Genomic DNA, 22,369 nt, shown 5'->3' with positions numbered 1-22,369 from the left:
ACTGTAGACTGGGTGACAGAGTAGTAGATGGAGAGCCCTCCCAGGTAACTGTGCTGGAATGATGTTCGTGCATCTGTACAGAGCGTTTCCAGGACTTGGTGGAGAGGAAGCTATGAAAGTAGATGCTTGTGGGGCACGGGCTACCAGAAAAAAGGAGCACAGCTTTGAAGGAAACCTCATGGAACAGCATGTCCAGTCACCTGACCTCACAGCTCAACATGGATATGAATTTACTTTTAGAAGGCCACATAAAGGTCACCCAACTGTGTTGCATGTAAACTACACAGCTCCACTCCACCCTCAAAGCTTATATCCTGTAGCACAAAAAGAGAGGGTGTTCCAAGGACAGAGCAGGAAGGAATCAAAGAACAGAAACTGTAGAGGCTTCAATCATGTTCTCACTGTGAATCCTTCAGCTACCCAGCTAGAAAGTGAGGCAGAAAGTAGACATGGATGTACCAGACCCTGATTTCATGGGTACTGGAGCAGCCCCTGGGCAGGTACAGCACTGGATGAATGGGGTAGATGAGACTGTGGTCATGACTTTGTAGCAGCTTTAGAGAGAATTATAGTCTACAGAAAACAAGTCATTTTGGCCATTCAGAAAGGGTAATTACACTTTGAGATCTCTGGGGTGTATTTTTCTTGTTGGCCAGTAATCAGACTGTGTATTCCTTTTTTCTTATTTTAGTTAAAAATATTGGTTTGCCACATTCACCAGGCGGCTAGCTCGCTCCTGAGTACAAACGCTTAATAGTATTTCGTAATTGGCTGAATTGTCTATTAGTAAATAAACCTTGTAATTTAGTGAACATCCTTGAAGTGCTTACTGTTATACCTGACACAAAGCTGAAGACTTCTACCTTCAGGAACTTACGGGCAAGTGGGATGTTAAAAACAAATTAAGGTGGTTTTACACGAGAATAACAGGTTGCTCCTTGGGAAAAGCAGAAGGGATGGGCTGGGATGAGGCATTGGCATTCTGTAGCTATCCATAGCAACTCCGCTCTCTTGAACTCTTTCAGTTTGACAAGTGGAAGTGGGTTTGAAAGTCTATGTCTTATTGATTTTACCTAAGAGAAAACAGAAACTTGTACAAATCGCTTTCCCTAATGAATTTCCTGTTGCAACCTTTGTCTTTGGTAGGCTCATTGTGCAACTGGTGGTCATCGTGCAGAAAGGCAGAGATGCTGTTTGAAAGCCCCGATCTCTTCAGGCAGCTCCCAGCTGGGAACCAGGGCATGGTTGGTCTGATACTTTACTAACCATGAATGTTTTGACTGCTAGAAAATCCCATGTCAGAAGGACCCCTGTGGAGGTTGTCCGTGCAGGGTCAGCACCCGGGCTGGTTCTGTGCCCTGTACTCTGTCCAGATTTCTGTGCTCTGGGTTCAGTTTTGCCCCAAGGCATTGGTCCGCCTCACCTTATTTTTTAAAAAGTTAAAAAGTTGTGCTGTGACATGGACACATGAAGACTTTGAGCTCTGGAAATAAGCAAAACCTATAGCTGTTCCCTGCATTGCACAGGAAACCTGGGAAACCCTCTTCCCTTTGCCTGGGTTGCACATCTCCTGGTCTTAAGACCTATCTCCTCTTTGGCTTTGGAAAGAGCAGCAATTCACTCTTCTTTCTATTTACCTGCACTTCCTGGGGAAGGGATCAACCTCTGCATGCTCACCCAAGGAGCCCAGCCTGAGCTGGAGAGACACCTCCCTCGGTACGCACATGCTTTTCATGCTCCCCAGCTGAGTACCTGTGCCCCAGAGTAACCTGCCCCACTCTGCTCTTCCGAACAACAACAACAGCGACAATGACCAGAAACTGGGACCAGCTCCTGGGGGCTGCAGCCCTGGGGTGCCAGTGCACAGACAACTCACCCGCTATTCATGCTGGAGTTTTTCCTTTATTGGTTCATGGATCACACCATCTGCCTGTTGATGTGTGTGTAGAGGAAGGTTGGCTGGTTCTGAAGTCCCGGTGCTATTTCTGCTGGTGATTCTTCATGCCCATGGGGACATCACTGTTGTGCAGCCCTGGAAAGAAGGGAGAAGCATGATGTTGGCATCCTTCGAGGGGAGCTGACTGGCAGGGAGCCTGCCATGGGCTGTCTTGATCTCAAGGTTGTGTTGCTGCTGCAGGTGAATGACAAGTTTTCCAGGTGGCAGGATGGCATCACCTCCTTCCCCTTCATGGTTCCTCCTGGAATGCCCATTGATCTAAGGGGACATGCTTCCACCTGAAGGTATATGCCCAAGGGAGGAGGAGGAAGATGCTCTCTGGTGCCCTGTTCTGTCTGGATGATGGCCAGGCTTTGCTTCACACAGCTCTGCAAGAAGAGGGAGAAGTTTTCTAGGAAAGACTCCAACTTTCTGCAGGGTCATTTTTTCTTACATTCATATAACTTCTCTAGACCACCCCTCAAACTCTCCCTGGAGCAAATTTTCTAGAAAATGCTCTCTAAAACATCACCTGCTTTGTCCTTTGCAACCCTGCGAGCTGCTCAGGAAGCCTCCTCCCCTGCTTCTACAGTTGTCTCGTTTGCTCCCTGATTGGCAGTAGGACTGACTGTCTTTCGGAGGTAAGCTACCACCTCAGAGCCAGCTGCGTCCTCAATCAGGGTGAGATGGTCCAGGATCCTCACTCCTTTCAGCTTGCACAAGTTGTGCAGCAGAGTTTTCAGCGTCCACAGCAGGAGCTGGTTTGTGCGCTGCCTCAGTTTTTCCTTTGAGAGAGCCTTCATGAGCATGTGGGTATCCAGCAGGATTTCATCCAGGTTGATGGTGCTGATGGTGCCTGGGAGAAGCCATGTGCTCCTCCACAGGCACTTGGCCAGCACATCAGAAAACTTATCTGGGCTGCCCTCAGCAGTCAGGCTGCCTTGGAGCAGCTTCAGCAAGGCACAAAAAATCCTTGTTTGGTCAGATTTTTCCAACACCCTCTTCATGAGGACATTAATGGACTGTATGAGCTTCTGATCTTCCTCTAGGTCTCCATTCAGGAATTCTAGCATTAAGGTAAAGAGATTGCTCATTACATCCTTAAGCACTTCCACTGAGGCCTCCTGAGCCAGTTTCTTCTCCTGGAAGACACAGTTGGAGGCCTGGATGACACAGTTACATTGCAGAATGATTTGTTCCTTTCCCCATTGCTTATCTGCTTCCTTTTGCTGGTTGATAAAGTTGAGTGATTGAAGGCTGGCTACAAGGAACTCATTAATGTGCCCAGACATGGTTTCTACTTTGTTATTCTGTCTCAGGATCTCCTCAAATTCTTTCATTGCCTGGATACTGGTGTCAGTATCACCACTGCTAATGCGACAAATAAGGGAATTAATGGTGGAGGTGATGTTATGACATGTGTCATCAGTGTCCGAGGAGATAGGCAGGGTTTGGAATTCAGGGATCGTTTCTAACTGAATGATATCCTTCAGTCTAAAGAGACTGTATTTTCTGGAGACCAGCCTTCTCTCTTGCTTACCTACACATGGAAGCCGTGTCTGGGGAGCCACGTCCACTATATTGAAATTTCCTCCTTGAGAGTAGGTGGGCTCTAGCTCTGAGGATGCATCTCCTGCATGCTGACAGGTGACTTCAGATCTTGTGTTTGAATCATGCTGAGATTTCTCACTGAAATGCTTTGCTGAAGAAACTCTTGACCTGCCATGTTCCTGTTTTGCAATTTGTCCCAGCATCCTCATATACTCTTCAGGAAGATCCCCAACCATTTTGAACAGGGCTTCCCCATGAGTTTTGCAAGCTGTGACCATAATGTTTAAAGCAGCACTATGAACAGTGCTGTCTTGGTCTCTAAGGAAGGCAGCTATCCTCTTCAAGGCTTTGCTAGGGCTCGGCTGACATACATCCAGGCCGTACGTTTCAAGGAGATAACCCATCTCCACCAGGCAGCCTTCCTGCTGCTTAGTGTTGTCGGACTTGATGCCATCCATGAGGAAGCCAAACACCTTTTTAGCTGGATACACCAGGCACATCCTCTTCATGACAGCATGCACCAATTTAAGAACAGTTTGCCTTGGCTCTCCCATCTTCAGGACCAGGTATGGGAGGAAGGACAAGGCCTCATTGTCCGTCAACTGGTACTTTTCTTGGATCAGCAAGGTTAGCAGCAGATTAAAGTAATCTAGGCTCTTGATAAGCACCCATGTGTTGGTGTCAAACAAACGCAGCGTAATCCATTTCAGGATCAGGTCCAGGCAGCTGATAACTCCTTCCTTCTCTGTCTCTAAGTGCCTGGCCATGATGGCCAAGGCTTTGATGTGGTGCGGGAAACTGGAATGGAACATTTCCATATGGAAGGTGCTGGACACACAGCTGCTCATCTGAGCTTTCAGCTGCTTGACATACCTCTCACTGGGAGCAGTAAAATTCCACTGCAGCACTTTGCTGCCTTTCTCATCCCTCATTCTCTGCTCTTTTCCCCTGGGGACAATGTTGAAGATAGGTCCCAGTTTGCTGACCCCACTCATCAGAGTGGAATTCATTTGTGCTTTTCCATTGGCTGCACCTGTGTCTTTCAAGACTGCTTCTCCTGACTTGGGCTCCTTGGGACCCTGCTTCTCCTCTCCGCTGTTTTTGGGTGCTGGCTCTTCAGCTGATGCTTGTGAAGACAAGGCTGTTGCTGCAGGAGGTGTGGTTAGAGCAGAGGGCAAAGCAGTTGTGGTGGTGACTCCGGGGTGTCTGGAAAGTGACTTAGCAGAAGCAGTGGACTGGGCTGACGGACTGTCATTGGCATTCTCTAATATTGCAAGTACCTGGTCCTTTGCAGCTGCCTTCAGCTCACTGGTGGCTTTGGTCATCTTCTCAAAGCCAAGGTGCATTATGAAGAAAGGCAGGGCTGCCTGTGAGGCTGTCTGCACATCCCTGTTGCTATCCTGCAGGGAAGAGTAGAGGTGAGGCACACACCGAAGCAGGTCTGAGGGAGCTGACTTGAGTGTTGGCAGCTGTTCAGTCAGCCACTGCACCAGCTCTTGCTTCTGTAAAGGGATTTCTTCACCTAGATCTTCTGAAATGTCCTGCCCATCCAGCCACTCCAATATGTTGATCTGTGCAGCCCAGGCATTCACGGCAGCCAGGGCGGCAGCTCTCATGCTGCTCTTGCTTTCCCTAAACAGAGCAATGAGGGGAAAGCCCAAGTCCTTCATGTACTGTTTGATGTTTGAACCCATGGCTGTGGAGAGTTTCTGGAGGACTCTCAGGGTCATCTGTACCAGGGTTGGGTTAGGGTTGCAGAGACAAGCCCTCAGAGCTCTTGGGAGCTCTCCTATGTTTGGCTGAATGAATCTGGCATCCTGAAGGATGCCTGCAACCTCTTCCAGGCCCTCTCTCTGGATGGTCCAGTTCTTCTCTCGCAGCTTTGACACCAGCTCTGGTGTGATCCTGTCACAAATATCTATGGCTTCAGTTCTTCTTTGATCCCTTGGGTCCTCCTGGACCCTGTCATCTAGGCATGGCTTGGGATTGGCACGACTGGGAATTGGTGGGACCTGTCCATGCAGTTTCTCCAGCTCAGCATTTATCTGGGGAAGAAGGGGCAGCTCCTCACTCTCAATCAATGCTCGCAGTGAGTCTCCCATGTAGAGGTAAATAACCCCCAGCAAGGTGATGGCTGATCTCTGCACACTTGGGTGAACAGCAGCAAGAGCGATCTTCAGGGTGTTGACCAGTACCTTGGCCTCCATCCCTGCAAAGCCAAACTCCAGAATTGCATTTGACAGCCAGTCCAAGATCTTGGAATGGATCCTGGAGTTATTCTGTGAGAAGGCCAACAACATAGCTGTCTTTGCAGTCCAAGGCAATGAACATGACTCTGCTATAGCTGTCAGGGTTCCTTGAGCATTGTTGCTGCATAACACATCCCCCACCATTTCTACCACACTTTCCAGGACAATGTGAGCAGATGTTCTGGAAAAGTCCCCTTTCTGGGCTAACAAAGTGATGGTGTGAAGTTTCTTCTGCATCACCTGGAGCTTTGTTTCCTTGCGTCCTTGTGACAGCAGTCTCACCAAAGCTTGGCATGGTATCTCACTTTTCTTCATCTCCTTGACAGTCTTCTGAATAGTATCCATGCTGGAAATCCTCTCTTTCCAATTGTTGCTTTCCAAATGTTGTATGCAGGTTTCAGGGAGAACAGCTGCTGCCTTTCCCCCCCACTCTTCTGCTGAGAGCTCCAGTTCAAACATGTTGCTTGAGCCCAATTTTCCTGTTTGCTGTTGGCTTCTGTTCTTCCAGGGATAATGGGGTTTCCTTCCAAGGAACCTAAACCAGGAGCAAGAGATTATTACCGGGCATCTCTGCCGCTAGGCCATGCTGGGGGCATGGAGATGTTAGAGCCCTTCCTGGCAGGGTGCATGGAGCCCATGGAACAGCCCCAGAGAACACCAGCCATTGTGAGGTTGGTGTGACCCCAGCTGTGCTGGGGGGACAGCCCATGGGGAGCCACACTGATATGGTGGTGTCCCATTGCCACAAGCAGCTATTGCTCTTCCTGCAGGGGAGGTCTGAGGCTCCAAGGTCCAGGACCACTTCTTGTAGCTGGGAGGAGAAGACATCAGCACAGGTAACATCACCTCCAGCCCCCATTGCCTCCAGGGGCTGTTTATTCAAGCCGTGGACAATGCAGTCTCCTGCAGCCTGGAGCTCTTGAGTCTGGGAAGCAGTGACTGCCGCACATTGTGCCAAAGTGCCACCACCACAGGCCACCTGGTCCCCTGAGCCTTTAACTGGACATGGCCCTTCCTCCCTCTGCCCCTGCCGTCGCTGCTTAGACTGAGAAGTTTCACAAGAGCCGAGTGAATAAGGAGTTGTTTCGGTTGCTGACTAACAACAAAAAGTGCTGGGGGAAGAAGATGTGCATGGAAGCAATTTCTTACAGGTTGCCATTAGAACAAACCCCACTGCATTTAACCCTAGACAGAACAGTTCACTTACTTTCAAGTTATTTAACGTACTTCTAATCCATTAAAAATTGGCAACTCTGACATGAGAAATGCCCTTTAGAAATGAAAAGCAGGCACTTGGTTTGGGGGAAAAATCTTTGTCAGTGCAGCAGCGCTGCCTGCATCCTCACACAGCTCCGGCACCCAAAGTGCTGCTCCATGGAGAGCCCCTCTTTGCAGGATCCCTGCCTCCAGCCCATCTCCCTGCGGTGAGGACATAGCCAGAGCTCGAACAGCCCCTGGTACAGAGGACATCCATCTTAAGTATCTGCTCTTACAGGTACAGACCATTAATAGGACAATCTGTGCTCTTTGGCTCTCTCTGCTGGCTGCGGTGCACCCCATTGCTGGGCTTGTGCTCAGCAATGTCCCCCCACATTGCACCCTTTGGGGAACAGGCTGGTGTGGGGAGCAGAGATGCAGGGAAAGAAATACAGTATTTCAGCTTCTGAGAAGAATCACAAACCCTGACAAGCATAAGAAGTGAAATAAGGAAAAAAAGAGGCAGCAGCAAAGATTTACAAAAGAGCCTTACAAATGTGACAGCCAATTTTCAGGGGGATCCTTTTTCTTCCTTAAACCTCAGTCCTGAGCAAAAGGAGAGATTCTCCTTGAAGGCAGAACACAGAGCTGTGTAAGAGAGCAAACGCTCTGCCTCAGGGCACAGCAGCAACGGGCTTATTGCCGGGCCGGGAGGGATTCACCGACTTCTGCTCTGTGCCTGGGGGGAATCTCCTAACAAGTGTTGAGGGATGAGCAAGGGAGGGCCTGGGAGCATCTCTCGGCTCACCTCCCGGGAATGCTTTGCCAGGGCGGGAGGCCAGGAGCGTTTCCTCCTTCTGCACCGAGGAGCACGGCAGGCTGCCGGCAGCAAGAGCCAGCTGCATGGAGAGCATCAGGAGGGATGCTCTGGCGTGGTGTGTGGGACTATGTCCCTCTCTCTCTGGTCCAGCAGCCAACCCAGGTGATGATCAAAGTGTGAGTTTCAATGCGTCGCTTTATGCTTTCCCAGGGAACCTCTCCATAGGAAATACTGGGGACATTCAATTTTGTTAATTGAACGACCAGGTGGATTTCTTTGTCAGATGATGTTGGAAGTATTAGTTCATGGCGCAAACTGGAATTTGTACTATATGTATGAGAAAAACTGAACCTGGTGATTTTTTGGGGGACCTTATTTTTGTGTTCTACAAGCTGTTTATGGGGTAAGTCTCCTGAGACTGGGATCCAAAAAGTCTTCTGAGGTACTCGCAGCATCTGGCCAAACAGCTATTCTCAGAAGTGCAATTAGGAGTTAACAAAAAGTAGCAAATAATTCCCTAATAAAACAAAGGAGAAGAAAATGCTCACTGTAAGTGAGTTTTACTGCATTATTCTGGTGAGAAGCTGTCAAAGAGTCAGAAGGTGTTCAGAGAGCAGAGAGTACAGTTTGTTCCTTTATCATAATAACTTTTATTGCCTAGGTATAGCTTTTCTCACCCTGGTCAATAAACATCCTGCTGCTCTGCTTTCAGAGAATTAGGACTCGGTTGCAGCAGCAAGTGCTTCTTTCCAAATGCCTGGTGCTGACCCGTGAGGGGGCTGCAGTTGCTCTAGTGTTCCCGGAGCTGCTGGGATCGGGCAGGATGAAAGGGAAGAAGATTCCTGTGGTGAAAGTAGAGGTCTGGGAATCCGAGCTGCTCCCGGTGGCTGTGTGTCAGAGCGATGGTGTAATGCCTGTAAGGAGCCACAGAGGCAGAGTAAATGCAAAGGCAGTGCAGAGCATCTTACGGGCTGTTCTGGGTGAAGGGTAGTTGTGCCAACGGGTTGAGGCTCTTGGTCTTTTCTGCAGAGCCAAAAGGAGTTAGCTGGTGCCAGAGTGGACCCTGGCTACGGTCTGGATCCCACAGGTATTTCCTCCGCACCACAGCTAGAATCGCTTCAAGCTGCTTGTCACCAACAAGCCATCTGGGCCAAGCAAGACTTGCCTTCTTTACCAATTTGGACTGCAGATAAAAAAAAATCCTGACCTGCTTGCTAGTGCGAATGGCCCCCCTGGCATCGTTAGTTGGAGAGTTTGCTGCTGGGGATGGCTGAGAAGCTAATCACTGACTTCCCATCAGGGGATGTGTGTTTCCAGGCCTTATACAACCTTTTCTGGTTTTCATTAAAAGCAGCTCTTGAGACAGCAGTTTCAAGCCTTTTTATGTGGTTCCTCATGGTCGTTTCCCTGCATCACCTCAGATGAATCACCAGGTTGAAGATACCTGCTGGAATGGGGATTACTCTGGGTCTGCCCGTGACACTGAGTGCAAGAGGGGAGATGAATCAGCCATGTGTAGATCATCACAGTCCCTGACCTCCTTCAGGCCCGTGCTAAGGTTGCTCCTCTGTGGAACCTTGGCTCTGAGCTGCAGAGAACATTGCTTGAAAACCTCTCACGAAAACTGCTCTCCCCTTCGGCAGTTCTGGCCCGTGGGAGCTGACCGTACCTATGTGCTCATCCCAGATTCAGCCTTGTCTTCCCAGCCTGGGACACTGTTTCATGGCCAGGGATTAAATATAGTAATTTAATCTCTTTATCCCATAATTCCCACCTATGAAAGAGAAACAGTAAGTCTTTCTTTGTCTTTCTAGTCTTTTTAGCTCAGCAGGGCAAGACTGTCTCTTGCATTGTGTTTGTATGGCTCCTAGCACCTGGGAATGCTGGTGGTGCCACAGTGCAATTACATGTGGTGACACTGTATTTAATGCCCCAGGAGCCATCCCCCCAAACTCTAGTAGCTCCTGAGCTGACGGAAGGAGCAGGTTTGTCTTTCTGCCTCCGAACCAAGACATTTGCACATGCCTCCACCAGTATATCTTCATTAAGCTTCGCAGAAGCTGCCATGACATGACGCCAGCTGTTTTGCTGAAACACGCTGGTGTAGCGTGTGAATCACTCTGTCTTTAATTCCTGCTTGTGCTTGAGGATCATCCACATCCCTATTTGTGATGGGTTTCTCTCCAGCAATTGGCAGGATTAAACTCCCTTCAGAAGCACTGGCTGAGCAGTGACCAAGAGGAAAAACCTCAGGCGAGTAGTGGTCTATTTATATCCCATGAAAGATGGACTCAGTGCATAAGAATATTCAAGCCCCCGGCACCTCCACCCCCTTTCTGTTCCTGTAGCCGCTGTCTTGAAGCTGCCTCAGCATTGAAGAATTAGCTGCTTTTTGAAAGCTAAGTGGAACCTCAGCCGAGACAGTCGTGAACAGCCAGGGATGGGGAGATCTCTGCTTTACTGAATCCCCTAAAATCTGCTCTCTCTTGAAATTCCTCTACTGAATCCTCCAAAATCTGCTCTTGACAATGCACAGCAGCAAAGGATTCAGACGTGAGCTAGAACCATTGCTCTCTCCTCAGAGAGTCTGTCTCCACACTTTCAAACAGGGTCCTATTCTCACCTGTCTGCTTTTAGGGTTGAGCAACAATCTACATTACCTGTGCTTCTCAAATGTCTTTCTGGAGGCTTCCCTTCCCACAGCAGCAGCCCTGCTCCTCTCCCAAGGGTGAGTTAATCGTGCACCCTCCACAGCTGCACCAGTCACAGAAACCCAGGGGGTAAAAAAAGGTGCCCTGTGTGCCAGGGCTCTCACCCTGTTCCCCCAAAGTGCCGGGAGGGTCACTGTTCCCTGCCCAATCTGCAACGCACCCAGCTCCCATAACGTGGGTAGAGCCCTTAACCCCACCGCACTGCGTGTGGGGCAGTGGGGGCCAAGCACCGTGCCTTTCCTCAGGTCACCCCACAAAACCTATCGCTCTTACAAGGGAGGAGGGGAGGAGGCTCCCAGGAGCTGGAGAGACGCAGGATCATGTCACAGCAAGGCTTCTCCAGTGGGTGCAGGATCCAGCTTCCCTGGCAGCAGCCGGGCAGGGAGCAGGCAGCCCTTAACCCTGCCTGCAGCACAGGCAGCAGCCGCGGCTGCCCTGCTGCAGGGAGTGAGAGCAGCATCCAGCCTTGCCTCTGGGCTCAGACGGGCTGATGCTCGGGCGAGCTGATGTTTGGATGAGGTCCCCTCCCCATGCAGGTCCCCCTGCCCTCGCCTGTTGCCAGTCCGGCTGCGGAGCAGCCCAGCCGAGCCGTGCGGTGGGTGAGCGTGGCAGAGCTGGGATTTCACACTGGCACTGCTATTGTTCCCAATGACAAGGGATTCACCCACCCCCAACTCAAACTGAACCAACGCCTGCCCACGGGGAAAGGAGGTGCAGACCAAGAATAAAGGCAATGGCCCACGAGCCATCGAGAACAATGCCCCACCGAGAGCTATGCTCAGCACAGACCGGAGGCAACTTAACATGCCCTCAGTTGAGGAATCCACCTCCACTGGGGTCACGCTCAGCCCTCCACCCATGAACATCTCTAAGATCCCCCATTTTTTACCTTTCCTTCACACATGATGGCTACAAAATGCTTGTTACCTTTAATCCTGAATGATGAATTTCTCATCAAAGTGACACCTGTCCCCAGTGCAGGATGCATGCTCTACACTCCAACTCGCCCACAAATGCATGTCACAAACCAGCACAGCCAGAAAGGGAAGAAATTCTGCAAAAGCATGAAGAATTTATCTTCCACTGAGAGAAGCATGCCGTTTTCCCGATGCTATCTCCTACCCTACTGAACCGTTTAATATTGCCTTTAATTATGATGTAGTGGGTAGAAAAACTGCCGTAACCAGTTTATTAGATGGAGACAGGCTGATGGCATGGGGTTAACATCTCAGCTTTACAGGGATGCAAAACGTCTCCCTGTGCAGCAGAACAAAGGAAAACTTTCCGAAGGAATCCCAGAAGCAATGTTTGTTGGGGGTGTTGCAAGGAGTAAAATACACCAGGTAAGAAAACTTTTCAGTGTTTGTGGTTGAGGAAGGACTGAGGTATGTGTGGGGTAAACTTGTGCTGTGACCCACTTTTATGATCCCCATTGCTTGGAATACACAGCTGTGATTTATAGTGATGCCTCTGGTGATGGGTGTAAATCCTCTAGACTGACTGAAGTGCCAGCGCTGTGGATTTGACAATTACATGGATTTGATATCTAAAATACCACTATCTCTCTACATCCCTTAGAAAGACAACAGCAAAAAAAAAAAAAATCACTTTAAGGATATTGTGTGCATGTGTGCATATGCATGCATGTGGATGCTGCTTGCCGCTGCTGCCCTGAGATGGGTGGCATTTCCAAGACAAGCAGCCTGAGAGGTGCCTTAGGTTTTCTCATTGACCACCAAGTCTCAGCATCACCATTTGAAACATAAACTTTATTGCAACAAAGAATTAAAAATAGTACATCTGAAAGAGTTGCAGAATGTATGTCATTAAAGAACTAGTCAGAAAACACAACTCAAGCAAATCGTGTACAATTGGAACAGAAAGTTTTATTAAAACAATTGGAATTCAAACTCAAATTTTCCTTGTTTGTTTAATTTCACCATAACCGTGGATTGTGTATTTACAGTCTTCGCCTCTTGTGGTGAAGGTTCTGCTCAGGGCAGGGGGCTAGGAAGAAGGCAGGGATGGATGGGGAGGAGAGGTGGGTTTCAAAAGCTAACAGGATGTGAAAGTTTTCCAGAAGAAGTTCTTGCAGCCTGCTTTGCGTTCCCGGGGTGCCAGAGCGGGGTTTGAGTTAGCCGAGCGCTCCAGCTCCAGTCTCACTTCATCCTGCTCAGCCCCTCGGGACAAGTCCTCAGACTCCAGGGCTTCATTTTCTGTCTGGCTTGGCTCTGAGAGCAGTTCTGCCAAAAAGTACTTGGCCAGTTCCTTGGGGGAGAAGAGAGAGAAAGAGAGAGAGAGCCCACAATTACTCTCTGGCTTTTGGGGGCTCACCGCTCTGTCCCTCTAAGACACCTTTGTGCCCAGATTAGAGACGTACAGGACTCTGGAGAAGAAGGGGAGCCCTAGCTTTCCAAAGAGCCCAGCCCGACAGCTGCTACGCAGCAGCTATGCCCACGAAATAAAGCGGAACAGAAGAGGACTGACATCTACCTAGTGTGGTGGAGAGACTGCTGTCCTGTTTGTGGCAGGGAATGAACTCTGAGCACCACCCCACCTTCCCTTCCCTTTCCACTGCTGCAGCACACTGTGCCGGACTCAGCGAGGGTGCCATGAGGCTGCTGCTAAAGTGACACAGGAAACGTCTTTAGGGGAGCTGCAAGGAAGCTGAGTCGGGTCACCCTCTCGCTGGGGGTTATTTTTCCTCTTGTCCCCCCAAGCCCTGCCTGCCCCATTGCATGGATAAGGACACCGTCCTGCTGCACCGGGGCAGCTGCCTTGGTTCAGCGCCCCAGAGAAGCCCTGGAGAGCTTCACTGGAGGCTCTGCCCTCTGCCCCGGCAGCGGCTGCTCCTCATTCCCTGCCAGCACCCAGGTGGACTTGGAGGAGGTGTCTCCCCTTCTCCCCCCCCAGCTGCCCAGCCTGTTGCTGGCTCAGCCCCAGCAGGGAACCAGGGGATCTGTCAGGGAACTGGGGTCTGCAGCAAGCAACTGGGGATCTGAAATGGGGACATTGGGGAGGTCCAGTGAGGAACTGGAGGTCTGCACTGAGGGTACTGGGCTCTCCAGTGGGGAACTGGAGGGGTCTGCAGCAGGAGGGAAGCTGGGGATATGCAATGGGGGTACCAGGGTCTCTGCTAGGGAAAGGGAGAGTCTGCAATGGGGAATCAGGGGGGGCTCTGGAGGAGAAGTGGGGGTCCGCAGCGGAGAAGCGGGGTCCGCAGCAGGGCTCTCGGGTTGCCCAGCGGGGTGCCCTCGGGGTGCCCGGGGTGGCCGCTCCGTGGCGGGGCTCTCACCTGCTTCCCGGCGGCGGCAGCCAGTGACTTCTGCAGGAACTGCCGGAGCCGCGGGTCCGAGGGGGCGGCCGAGACGGTGCCGAGGGCCAGGGCGATGGAGAGCAGGGCCAGGGCGCACTGGAGGCGGCACGACAGCATCTCGCCGGTGGGTCGGGCGCGGAGAGGCAGCGGCGGGGAGGCGCTGGCGGCTCCGCTGCGGCTCGGCTCCGGCGTTGGGGATCTCCTCGCCTCCCGCCGCCTTTATAAACCCTTCTCCTGACGTCAAGGCGGGGGCGCCCCCCTCGCCCCACGCCGCCGGGGGTGGGTCCCTGCCCGGGACCGGGGGGGGACCGGGACTGGGGATGCTCCGTTCTGCCTGGGGCTGGCCAAGCGTCCACTGTGCCCCCCGAGTACTCCCCCTCCGGCTGCCCCCGGCCGTTCTCCGGCCGTTCCCCGGTCCCCAGCACGTTTTCTGCCCAAGTCCGGAGCCCAGGACCCTCCTAGTCCGCTCCCTCCTTCGCAGCCACAAGCCCCCCCGGAGCGGCGGTGGGGTGTCCCGGCTGTGCACCGCCCACCCCACGGGTCTGACCCCCATGCCGGAGGGCCAAGCCCCGTAGCAGTCCCGGTGCCAAAGCCCCTCGCCCTAGCCCGGCTTCCCGCCCCGTCGGTTAAGAAACGACTTGCCGAGTCGGGGAGCTGGAAAGGGTCCCCTTAAGGGCGGATTTTCCCGCGGCTCCAGCAGGGAGTGAGGGATGCTGAGATGCCCCCGGGGGTCCTTTCTGTCTTCCATGGCCCCCGTAGGGGTCTCTGGCACCGGTCCTTGTCCAGACCCTTCCCCCGTCCCTGGCCAGCTGCCCCGGCCGTTGGGTCAGCTCTGCTGGCAGCCGCCAGCCTCCGGGGAGAGTGCCCCGGCTCTGCCACAGCTCTGCAGCTTGGGGAAGCAGTGACAAATTGGTGCCTTGGTCGGGGTCTGCAGGTCCCTGACTGAGCCTGCCAGGACCCCTGTCTCCATCCCAGGGTCACTGGACCTGCTGGCTCCATGGGGGATGTGCCTGTCCCACTGGGATGGTCGGTCTTCCCCACTCCTCCAGCCTCTCCCAGTGAGCCGGCTGATGCCCGCACTGGGCAAAGCTGCTGCAATCTCCCTGTCACCCCGAAGGATGGGTCTCTTCAACTATCTCCCAGCTGGCAGGATGTGCAAGGAAGAGTCTCTGCTACTGCCCAGAAAGCGAGTATCAGGGGGTCTCTCCCGTCTCAATTTCCAACTGAGGAAAGTCAAAGGCTTGTGGGTACAAGGACCCAAGTACTCCACAAAGATCTCCAGAAATCTCCAAAAGCACATTTCATTTCCTGTCAAATTAATGTGCCTCCTCCACTTCAACCCTGGTGCTTGGAGCATGGAGCATGAACCAAGTTGTTCCTGCTCTGCTGTACAGTCCAGCAAGAGGAATTGGTGTTGGTTGCTGGTTCCAGACCAGGCAGACCTCTAGGCTGAACTGGGACTGCTGTCTCTGCAATTCCATTGTGCAGACATCTGCAGCCACACATAGCCTTCATCCTCTGTGTCCTCTCCAAATCACGGTGCAAAATGAATGAAACCCATGAGAGAAGCCTTCATTTGAAGCCCAGGAGACTCTGTGGGTTGGGTTGACTTATGCTGCTTTTACAGTCAGCTTTTCCCCAGCTGCCTGACCTGAACAAGGCCAAGCCCTGCATTCCTGGGACCCTGCCTGTCTTCTAGCACTGGTGTTGCTCTGCGGGAACTGGTAGAGAGGAGTCAGCCCCTGCTCTGGTTCAGACACATTCCCTTGTTTCGGGCACAGGACACAGCCTCCTGCCAAAGCCATCAGGAATAATTTGGACCCCAAAAAAGCAGATTGGCTCCGAGGGCCATGACTCCCAGAGATTCTCTCTCCACCATGTCCCTGTGCTAGCAGCTGGACCAGCATCTCTCCTCTCCTGCAGTCAAAGAAGCAGAGCCAGTCCTGGGCATGGCAAATGGCCAAGGCAGCAGATGCCAGGGCATCAAACCTATCCTGGCCTTCCTGCCTGCCTTCAAGACAGATTTCCTAGGGATGGTTTCTCCCAGCAACAGTAATTTCCCCACTTCTCCCAGCTGTGCCAATAGCAGCAAGCTGGGCTCTCTCAGTTTAGTTGCACTGGGAATAGACTGCTTTTGTCCCCGGCTCTCATCCTGGGCACAACACAACTCAGCTGTGCCACACTACTGTGCCAGCCTGGACCAGTTTTGCAAAGGACCCCAACTTGTCTCAGCCCCAGCTCAGGGCAGAGCATCCTGCTTGGGTGGTGTGTCAGGGAGGAGCAGAGAGAGAAATGGGAGGCAGAACTGGCTTATTCCAGGCTCCCCTGTGGCTACTGGAAGCTGTTACCTAACATCCCCTGCCACTTCACACAGCAGGCAACTGTCCCGCCTGGCACCTTTTTGCCATTAAGCTTGTCACCCCGAAGAGAAGGGGACACTGGGAACCACCATCACTCCTGAGCAGTGAGGAATGTCTACCAGCTCCTTGAGCTGCCACAGCTTTGGGTCTGCATTGATGTGCCACAAGGATCAGTTCAGAGTCTGTATTTCCCAGGGTATAGCAATGGGCTGGAGTGCAGCCTTGGATTGCTGTATGGGATGGAAAACTGTGCTACATTTTGGCATTGTTAGGACACATCTGTACACCAGCATGGAGATGGGAGCTGCAGGAGTAGGCACAGTGCAGGAACAACCTCCTTGATGAATTCCCCATCTTCCTGGTTTCCTGCCAACTTTGTGTGGGGCCAGCAGGACTCATGCACATTTAATGGGATTTTGCAAGGGTGCAGAGCTCAGTCTGAGATCGGTAGGCTCTGGGCAGGCCAGCAGAGCTGTTTTTAGGATGTTGGTATTATCATGCTGGCATAAAATGGATAGATATCACACTTGAGTCCTTCATGGGTTTTGAGAGACCATTCTTGATGTCCTGCCCAGCACTCCACTCTTGTCCAGCTACCTGCAGCACCTCTGTGTGCATGAGTCCAGCCCTATTATAGACTTTCAGCCCAGAGCTGTTCCTTGCCTACCCTTGTCTTCACCCACCCTTTGTTTTTCATTCTAACATCTATCCACTCCAACCCTGCCCTGCCAACCCTCCCTGGCCATCGGGCAGTGCAGGGCATGCTGCTGCAGAGCAGTAATGCCCAGCAGGGCTTTGGGCTAGGACCAGTGTTGCTGCAGTTGGAGATGTGCTCCCTACAGTCTAGTTCCAGGCAAGAACAGACCCTCAGTCACATTGGGGATCTCTGGTTTTGATGGTCACTCTGGCTACTGTGGCTCTTCTAGCCATATGGGGACAAGGTTTGGAAGACCAGCTTGGCTCTGACTCCACCTCTCTGTGCAGCACTGGAGCTGAATGGCTGTCCCCCTGCTCCCCCCTCTGCCTGCGGGGGTCTGGAGGAATTACAGTGGTGTCCTCTAGCAACAGGAAAAATATTACTGCAGGAAAATGTCTTGGATTTGTCCCACTGAATTGCAGACACCTACCTGAGGAAAGCAAGAGTGTGCTCTTTTTCTGCTCTCTGTTTCTGTGCCCCATCAGGAGATGACTTGGCTCCTGAGCCAGAGCAGCCTCAGGAAGGCTCTGACATCCACCTTGGCTGTTTTTCCCCTCTTGGGATTCAGCTGAGGTTGTGAGGCTTGTGGAGGCAGGACCAGAGCCAGGGCTTTGCTGGGAATGTTCCCCGAGAAACATCTCGGCCTGTTTAAAGGAGAGAAACTGAGTCCCCATTAGGTATGAGCCTTGTTGATGGATAAAATGTTGAATGGACCAAAGTTCTTGGTGATCTTGGGTAGTATTTGGGAGAATCACTCTGATGTTCCCTATGTGAAAAGTTCTCACATTTCATTTCAAGGAAAATCTAAAGGAAAAATACCATTTAAACAAGATGAAAACATGTACTTTAGTTCAGAAAACCATCTTGTTCTGACCTGAAGGAACCAGCAGTGGGGGAGTGGAGAAAGGGAGTCCATCTGCTTAGTACATCTTTGGACTGTCTTCTTCTGCAGACTCCTGGGGAAGGGGTAAGGGCAGACCTCCAGACATCCTTATGACTCTGGCACCGGCATGGAGTGGCGAATAAGTTGCAGATTGATTTACCAGTTCCCCCTCCCCCAGCTCCTCTATGGGATCAGTGTGCTCTGAATTTTTCTACACTCATTCCCCAGCCAGATAAATCCATCACCCGCTTGGCTGCGGCGAAGGCGATTCTGTTCCTTTCTTTCTGCCGCAGCGCTGCGGGGCATGTGGCTTTGCAGACGATTGAATTGCATTGTATTCCTGTGACTGCTTCCTTACCCTCACATTTCTAGCTTGCTCCACAGACCCAGAGCAGTCCAGCAATTCCCAGGACTGTGTGCACAGTCTGCACGCCCAGCACTATACCAGCAAAGCGTGCCCTCTGCTGTCACCACAGCAGCAAGATCGGCTCTCATCGCACCTCGCCTCCCTGGTTATCACCTACAAAGTGCTCTCCAGACTCCCTCAACTCTGCTTTTGTGAACAGGACAGTTTTGCCATTTATCACTACCTTGCCAGCAGGGAAACCCCCTTTTTCTCATATGCTAGCACTCAACCTGGTAGGGCCGAACTGTGATCTGGGAGCTGGGGCCATGAAATTCCTCATCTTGGCTCTGGAAATGCAGCTGGTAGTGCAGGACAGTGAGGAAGCCTCCACAGCTCCGCAGCTTTTGTAGCTTGCTGAAAATCTAATAGAGCAGGTTCCTGCTTGTGGAGGAGTGATGATGCCCCAGGAGATACAGATGAGCAGAGGAAGAACAGTTGGTCATGCTTGAGTGATAATGAAAAACAAGAGCTCAATATGGGAGAGAAACTTGTCTGAATGGTGCCATGTGTCCCTGGGACAGGCTATGCAGACAGTGGCAGTGTCGGGGTTGTACATGGACTTGCAACAGCCCTGAGACGTTTCTGGATAAAATGCTGTTTCTATAGTAGAACTTGGGCACAAATCCAAAAGAATTGGACTCTCCATTAATTACAGATCTCTGGGATTTCTGGTCCAGGTAGCAAAGTGGGAGGTGAGCCAGGCTGTGGAGGTCCACAGAGGAGGGATCCTGCTACCTAATCTTTGTGATGTCTCTGTCTAAGAGCCCAAGCTGTGTTTAGGATTTCTGTTGCTGCTATCTGAAATTCATTCCTCTCTCAGCCTCCCAGGATGCTGAGGCATCTGTGGGGCTCAAAGCAGCCCCCTTGAAGTCAGACAAGGGAAAGATCAGCACAAACATGTGCAGAAGCAAAGGTGAACAGAATGAGCTAAGGGCAGCACCAGGTTATTTACCTGTACTACTGCAGTGACTACTAGGAGCCGTGGATGGAGCTGTGTTAAGGACTCTACAAACAGATGCTGGCCCGTGCTGTAAGGAGTTACTAGCATAAGGCGAGAGATGATGGATACAGATGGGTGAGCACATGAAATAATGAAATAATACAGGGCTCTGATTTCTCTCTCAAACTCTCCTCTATAAACACCAGCTCCACAGCAAGAGCTTGGGCCTCCTTTCCCTCCAGCTGTGACACTGGTCCCCACAGAGAGGCGAGGCCAGGATGCTCCAGGTGGCCATGGGCATTTGGGTCCAGCCCCACAAACAGGCAGCGTGCATCCCAGTGACACAGGATCCTGCCCATGGGATCGCGGCAGCTCTCAGGCTGCCCCTGGGCAGCAGCCGGTCATTCCCCACAGCAGATCCACACCAGGAGACTCTGGGGACAAGTTGCAGGCAACCACCTGCCTTCTGCCTGCAAACCTCCCCCCGGCTTGTAAGATTTTCCCCGACAGCAGCAGATATCCCGGGTCGCGCTGCAATATATATATTTTTAATTTTTTTTTTTTTTTTTTGGACTGATGTCTTCATTCCGGGGACTCCTTGTTTAAACTCCGTCTTCGCCTGCCCTCTCGTGGAGACCCGGCAGAATACAGCGGAGTGCCCCAAACCCTCCCGCCGGCCCCGCCGTGCCGAGCCCGGGCCCGGGGCTGCTGCGGGCGGGGGGCCGCGGTGTGCGCAAGGGACCGCTGCCGAGAGCCAGCAAGCACCGGCCGTGTCGTTGAGTCCAGCTGTACGCCGGACACACACACACACTTTGGAAAGTCGTAGCCTCGGTGCCTGCGTTTAAACCGTCCACACTTTAGTGGTATTTTTTTTTTTTCAGCACCAAAACCAGGCCCAAGAACTAGAGAATAAATTGGTGAGCACGGCAAGAGCTGGATCCCAGGGGTTCACAGCATCGCTGTGGGCAGCCCTGAACCCTGCTCGGCCCCAGGGAACTTGAATCCCCATTTATTTCCTGGGCCTTCCCAAAGCCTGTGCTGAGGAGTAAAATGGGGAAGGAGCTGGCAGCACTGCAAGGTTTTTCTTTCAGTGTGGAAGAAATCAGAAGAAAAGGAAAACTCGACCACGTTCCCATTTACTGGGCAGGTCTTTACCTGGGAGCAAGGGGAGATGGATACCGAAGGGCTTGCTCAAACATATTCTGGGAAGCTTCCTGGAAGCCAGCCAGTTTATCGGTTTGGTCTTGTCCTTTCTTCTGGGGCTTGGCAAGAGTCAGACCCTGTATCTGGAGCAGGGTTTTCCAAGGGCAAATAACCCAGCGGTACTGACAGGGGCAGGCCTGACTGGTTCACTGTTTGGGGTCTCCACAGCCATAAAACACGTGTAGTGCATCCCTGCGCGCGACCGGTCCCATGCCTCTGCAAACACCATCCATGCTAAGCAAAGCTGATCAGCACGGGCTGGCCGTGCCAGGTGCCTGCAGACCTCTGCCCTGCAGATAGTAAGGGAGCAATTGCTATCGCTTTGGCTGAACTGCCTGGAAAAGCTATGACATCATTGTTTTTAAAAAAAAAAATCTGTCAGGAGGAGGAAATGCAGCCATGATCCAGGAAAATACTGTATGTATTTTGCGAACGCAGCTGAGCAAGTCAACGGGAAATAGAGGTCGTGGCTACGCAGCCTGCTTGTCTGGGGCAAGCGGGACTGTCAGCCCAGCCCAGCCACTTCCAAAAGTGACAACTGCAGTAATCAGAGAGGTAGAGAGCTCAAAGACAGGCAGCTCCTGACAGAGGGGGGGAGAAACCTAAGTATGCGTGTCAAATGAGGACAGTATTTGTGTCAAAACCCCGTCATGAGGACATCCAGCTTTACCAAACATTAAAAACCTGTTGGGGAGAGGTGTGGAGAGAAAGCCAGCGAGGGAACAAGGTGGGAAAGCAGGTTTTTGCTATTCCCAATGTGCAGGCAATGCCCTATTTGTGGTTGTATATCCCCCACCCTGTGTCTAACACGAGTAAGCTGGTGCAGGCTTGTGCTGGGCTCAGCCATGCTGAGCAGTCAGTGAGGTGCGCCCAGCCTGCGGGGTAAGAAGTAGGGTCCTGCCCAGGGAGGGTGCACATGAAGAGAGGTTTTGCGGCTCAGCGGACCTCACACACCCCCCCTCCCCAAAAAGCCTGCCCCACAGCAGGCAGGTGCTTGCCACAGGCCATCCTGCTGGGCCAAATCAAACAGCATGAGGAGGCAGAGGCTGGCTCCAGCTCAGCGTTCACTTTTCTGGGGGGTCCTTCACACGCAGGCAGATCTAGTTCATTCGGAGACAAGCCAGAGGAGCTGGGGGTCCTGCAAAGCAACGCTGCAAATGGACTGTCCCCCTTCTTGGCATTACCCTCCCATGCAGGGCTGCTTTGGTTGCCTCATGCTCAGCTCTGTTCCGTGGTGCATGGAAAAGCCCATCCTCCTCTTCAGCTTCTCCTGACCCTCCAGGAGGGAAGACAGCCAGGCCCTCCCCTTCCAGCTGGTGTTTCCAAGTCTCCCCACTGTGAATCACCCTGCAAGGCCTGCACTCAAATTATCCATGAATTATCTAAACTAAAGCATGAAACAAGCCCCATCCAGCTCCGAGCCCACCCTGGGCCATACGGATCAGTGGCCCCACTCCACACCAGCACTGGTTGCAGCCAATCCTGTCACTGTAATTCAGACAAGCTTTTTGGATGAGGCTATTTGGTTTTCTGCAACTAGTGAGCCCTCAGAAGCAAAGAGCTGCTACATTGCTTGCACAGAGCACTTGCACACACTCCCGGATGTCCCCACTTCCCAAGGGCCTGGTCACGCCATGGCTTTGACCCCCAGCTCTGCACAGCCACCCAAATGGCCCCAAGCAGCTCCTCCCCCTACTAGGGGAAAGCACAGGGACTCCCTCAAGCTGGGCTTTCTCTGCTCTGGCCTGCAGCCAGCGAGCAGTGGCTCAAAGCCCAGAGATGCTATCGGCCAGCGAGTTCCTGGAGGGGGTTACAGACCCTGCTCCACTGAACCATTGCACAAGGCAGTCGAAGCGGCAGCCCCTCCACCCCAGGCACTGGAAAGCAATAGGAGCAGCAGGCAGCCTTCTTCCCTGAGCAATGCTGGCAATTGCATTGGTTTCCAGGAAATATAAATAACTACGCAGCCATCTGGAACCAGCCCTGGGCTGGTCAGCAAAAAGGTCTCTCCCAGGCTCTGCCCTATTTCTGCCAGCTACTCGGTGCAAATGCAGAAAGTACCATGGAGGTGGCACAGTCCCCACCAGGATGCAGAGCAGC

At 52.2% G+C, this 22,369-nt stretch overlaps 1 protein-coding gene and 1 pseudogene across 1 annotated transcript; both read right to left on the bottom strand.

Moving 5' to 3' along the window:
* Positions 1-2,499: 2,499 nt before the first annotated feature.
* LOC104640312 (cytoskeleton-associated protein 5 pseudogene) lies at positions 2,500-6,195 on the bottom strand (annotated as a pseudogene).
* A 6,019-nt stretch (positions 6,196-12,214) lies between these two features.
* SST (somatostatin) lies at positions 12,215-13,984 on the bottom strand. The gene is made up of 2 exons (XM_075761853.1): positions 13,760-13,984; positions 12,215-12,732 (listed from the first exon to the last, which is right to left on the bottom strand). The coding sequence occupies exons 1-2, from the start codon at positions 13,895-13,897 to the stop codon at positions 12,520-12,522; spliced, it is 351 nt and encodes a 116-aa protein (XP_075617968.1). The 5' UTR covers positions 13,898-13,984; the 3' UTR covers positions 12,215-12,519.
* Positions 13,985-22,369: the final 8,385 nt, after the last annotated feature.

The sequence above is a fragment of the Balearica regulorum genome, chromosome 9 (genome assembly GCF_011004875.1).
Source record: "Balearica regulorum gibbericeps isolate bBalReg1 chromosome 9, bBalReg1.pri, whole genome shotgun sequence".
NCBI lineage: Eukaryota > Metazoa > Chordata > Aves > Gruiformes > Gruidae > Balearica > Balearica regulorum.
This window is presented reverse-complemented; position numbering and strand designations above follow the sequence as displayed.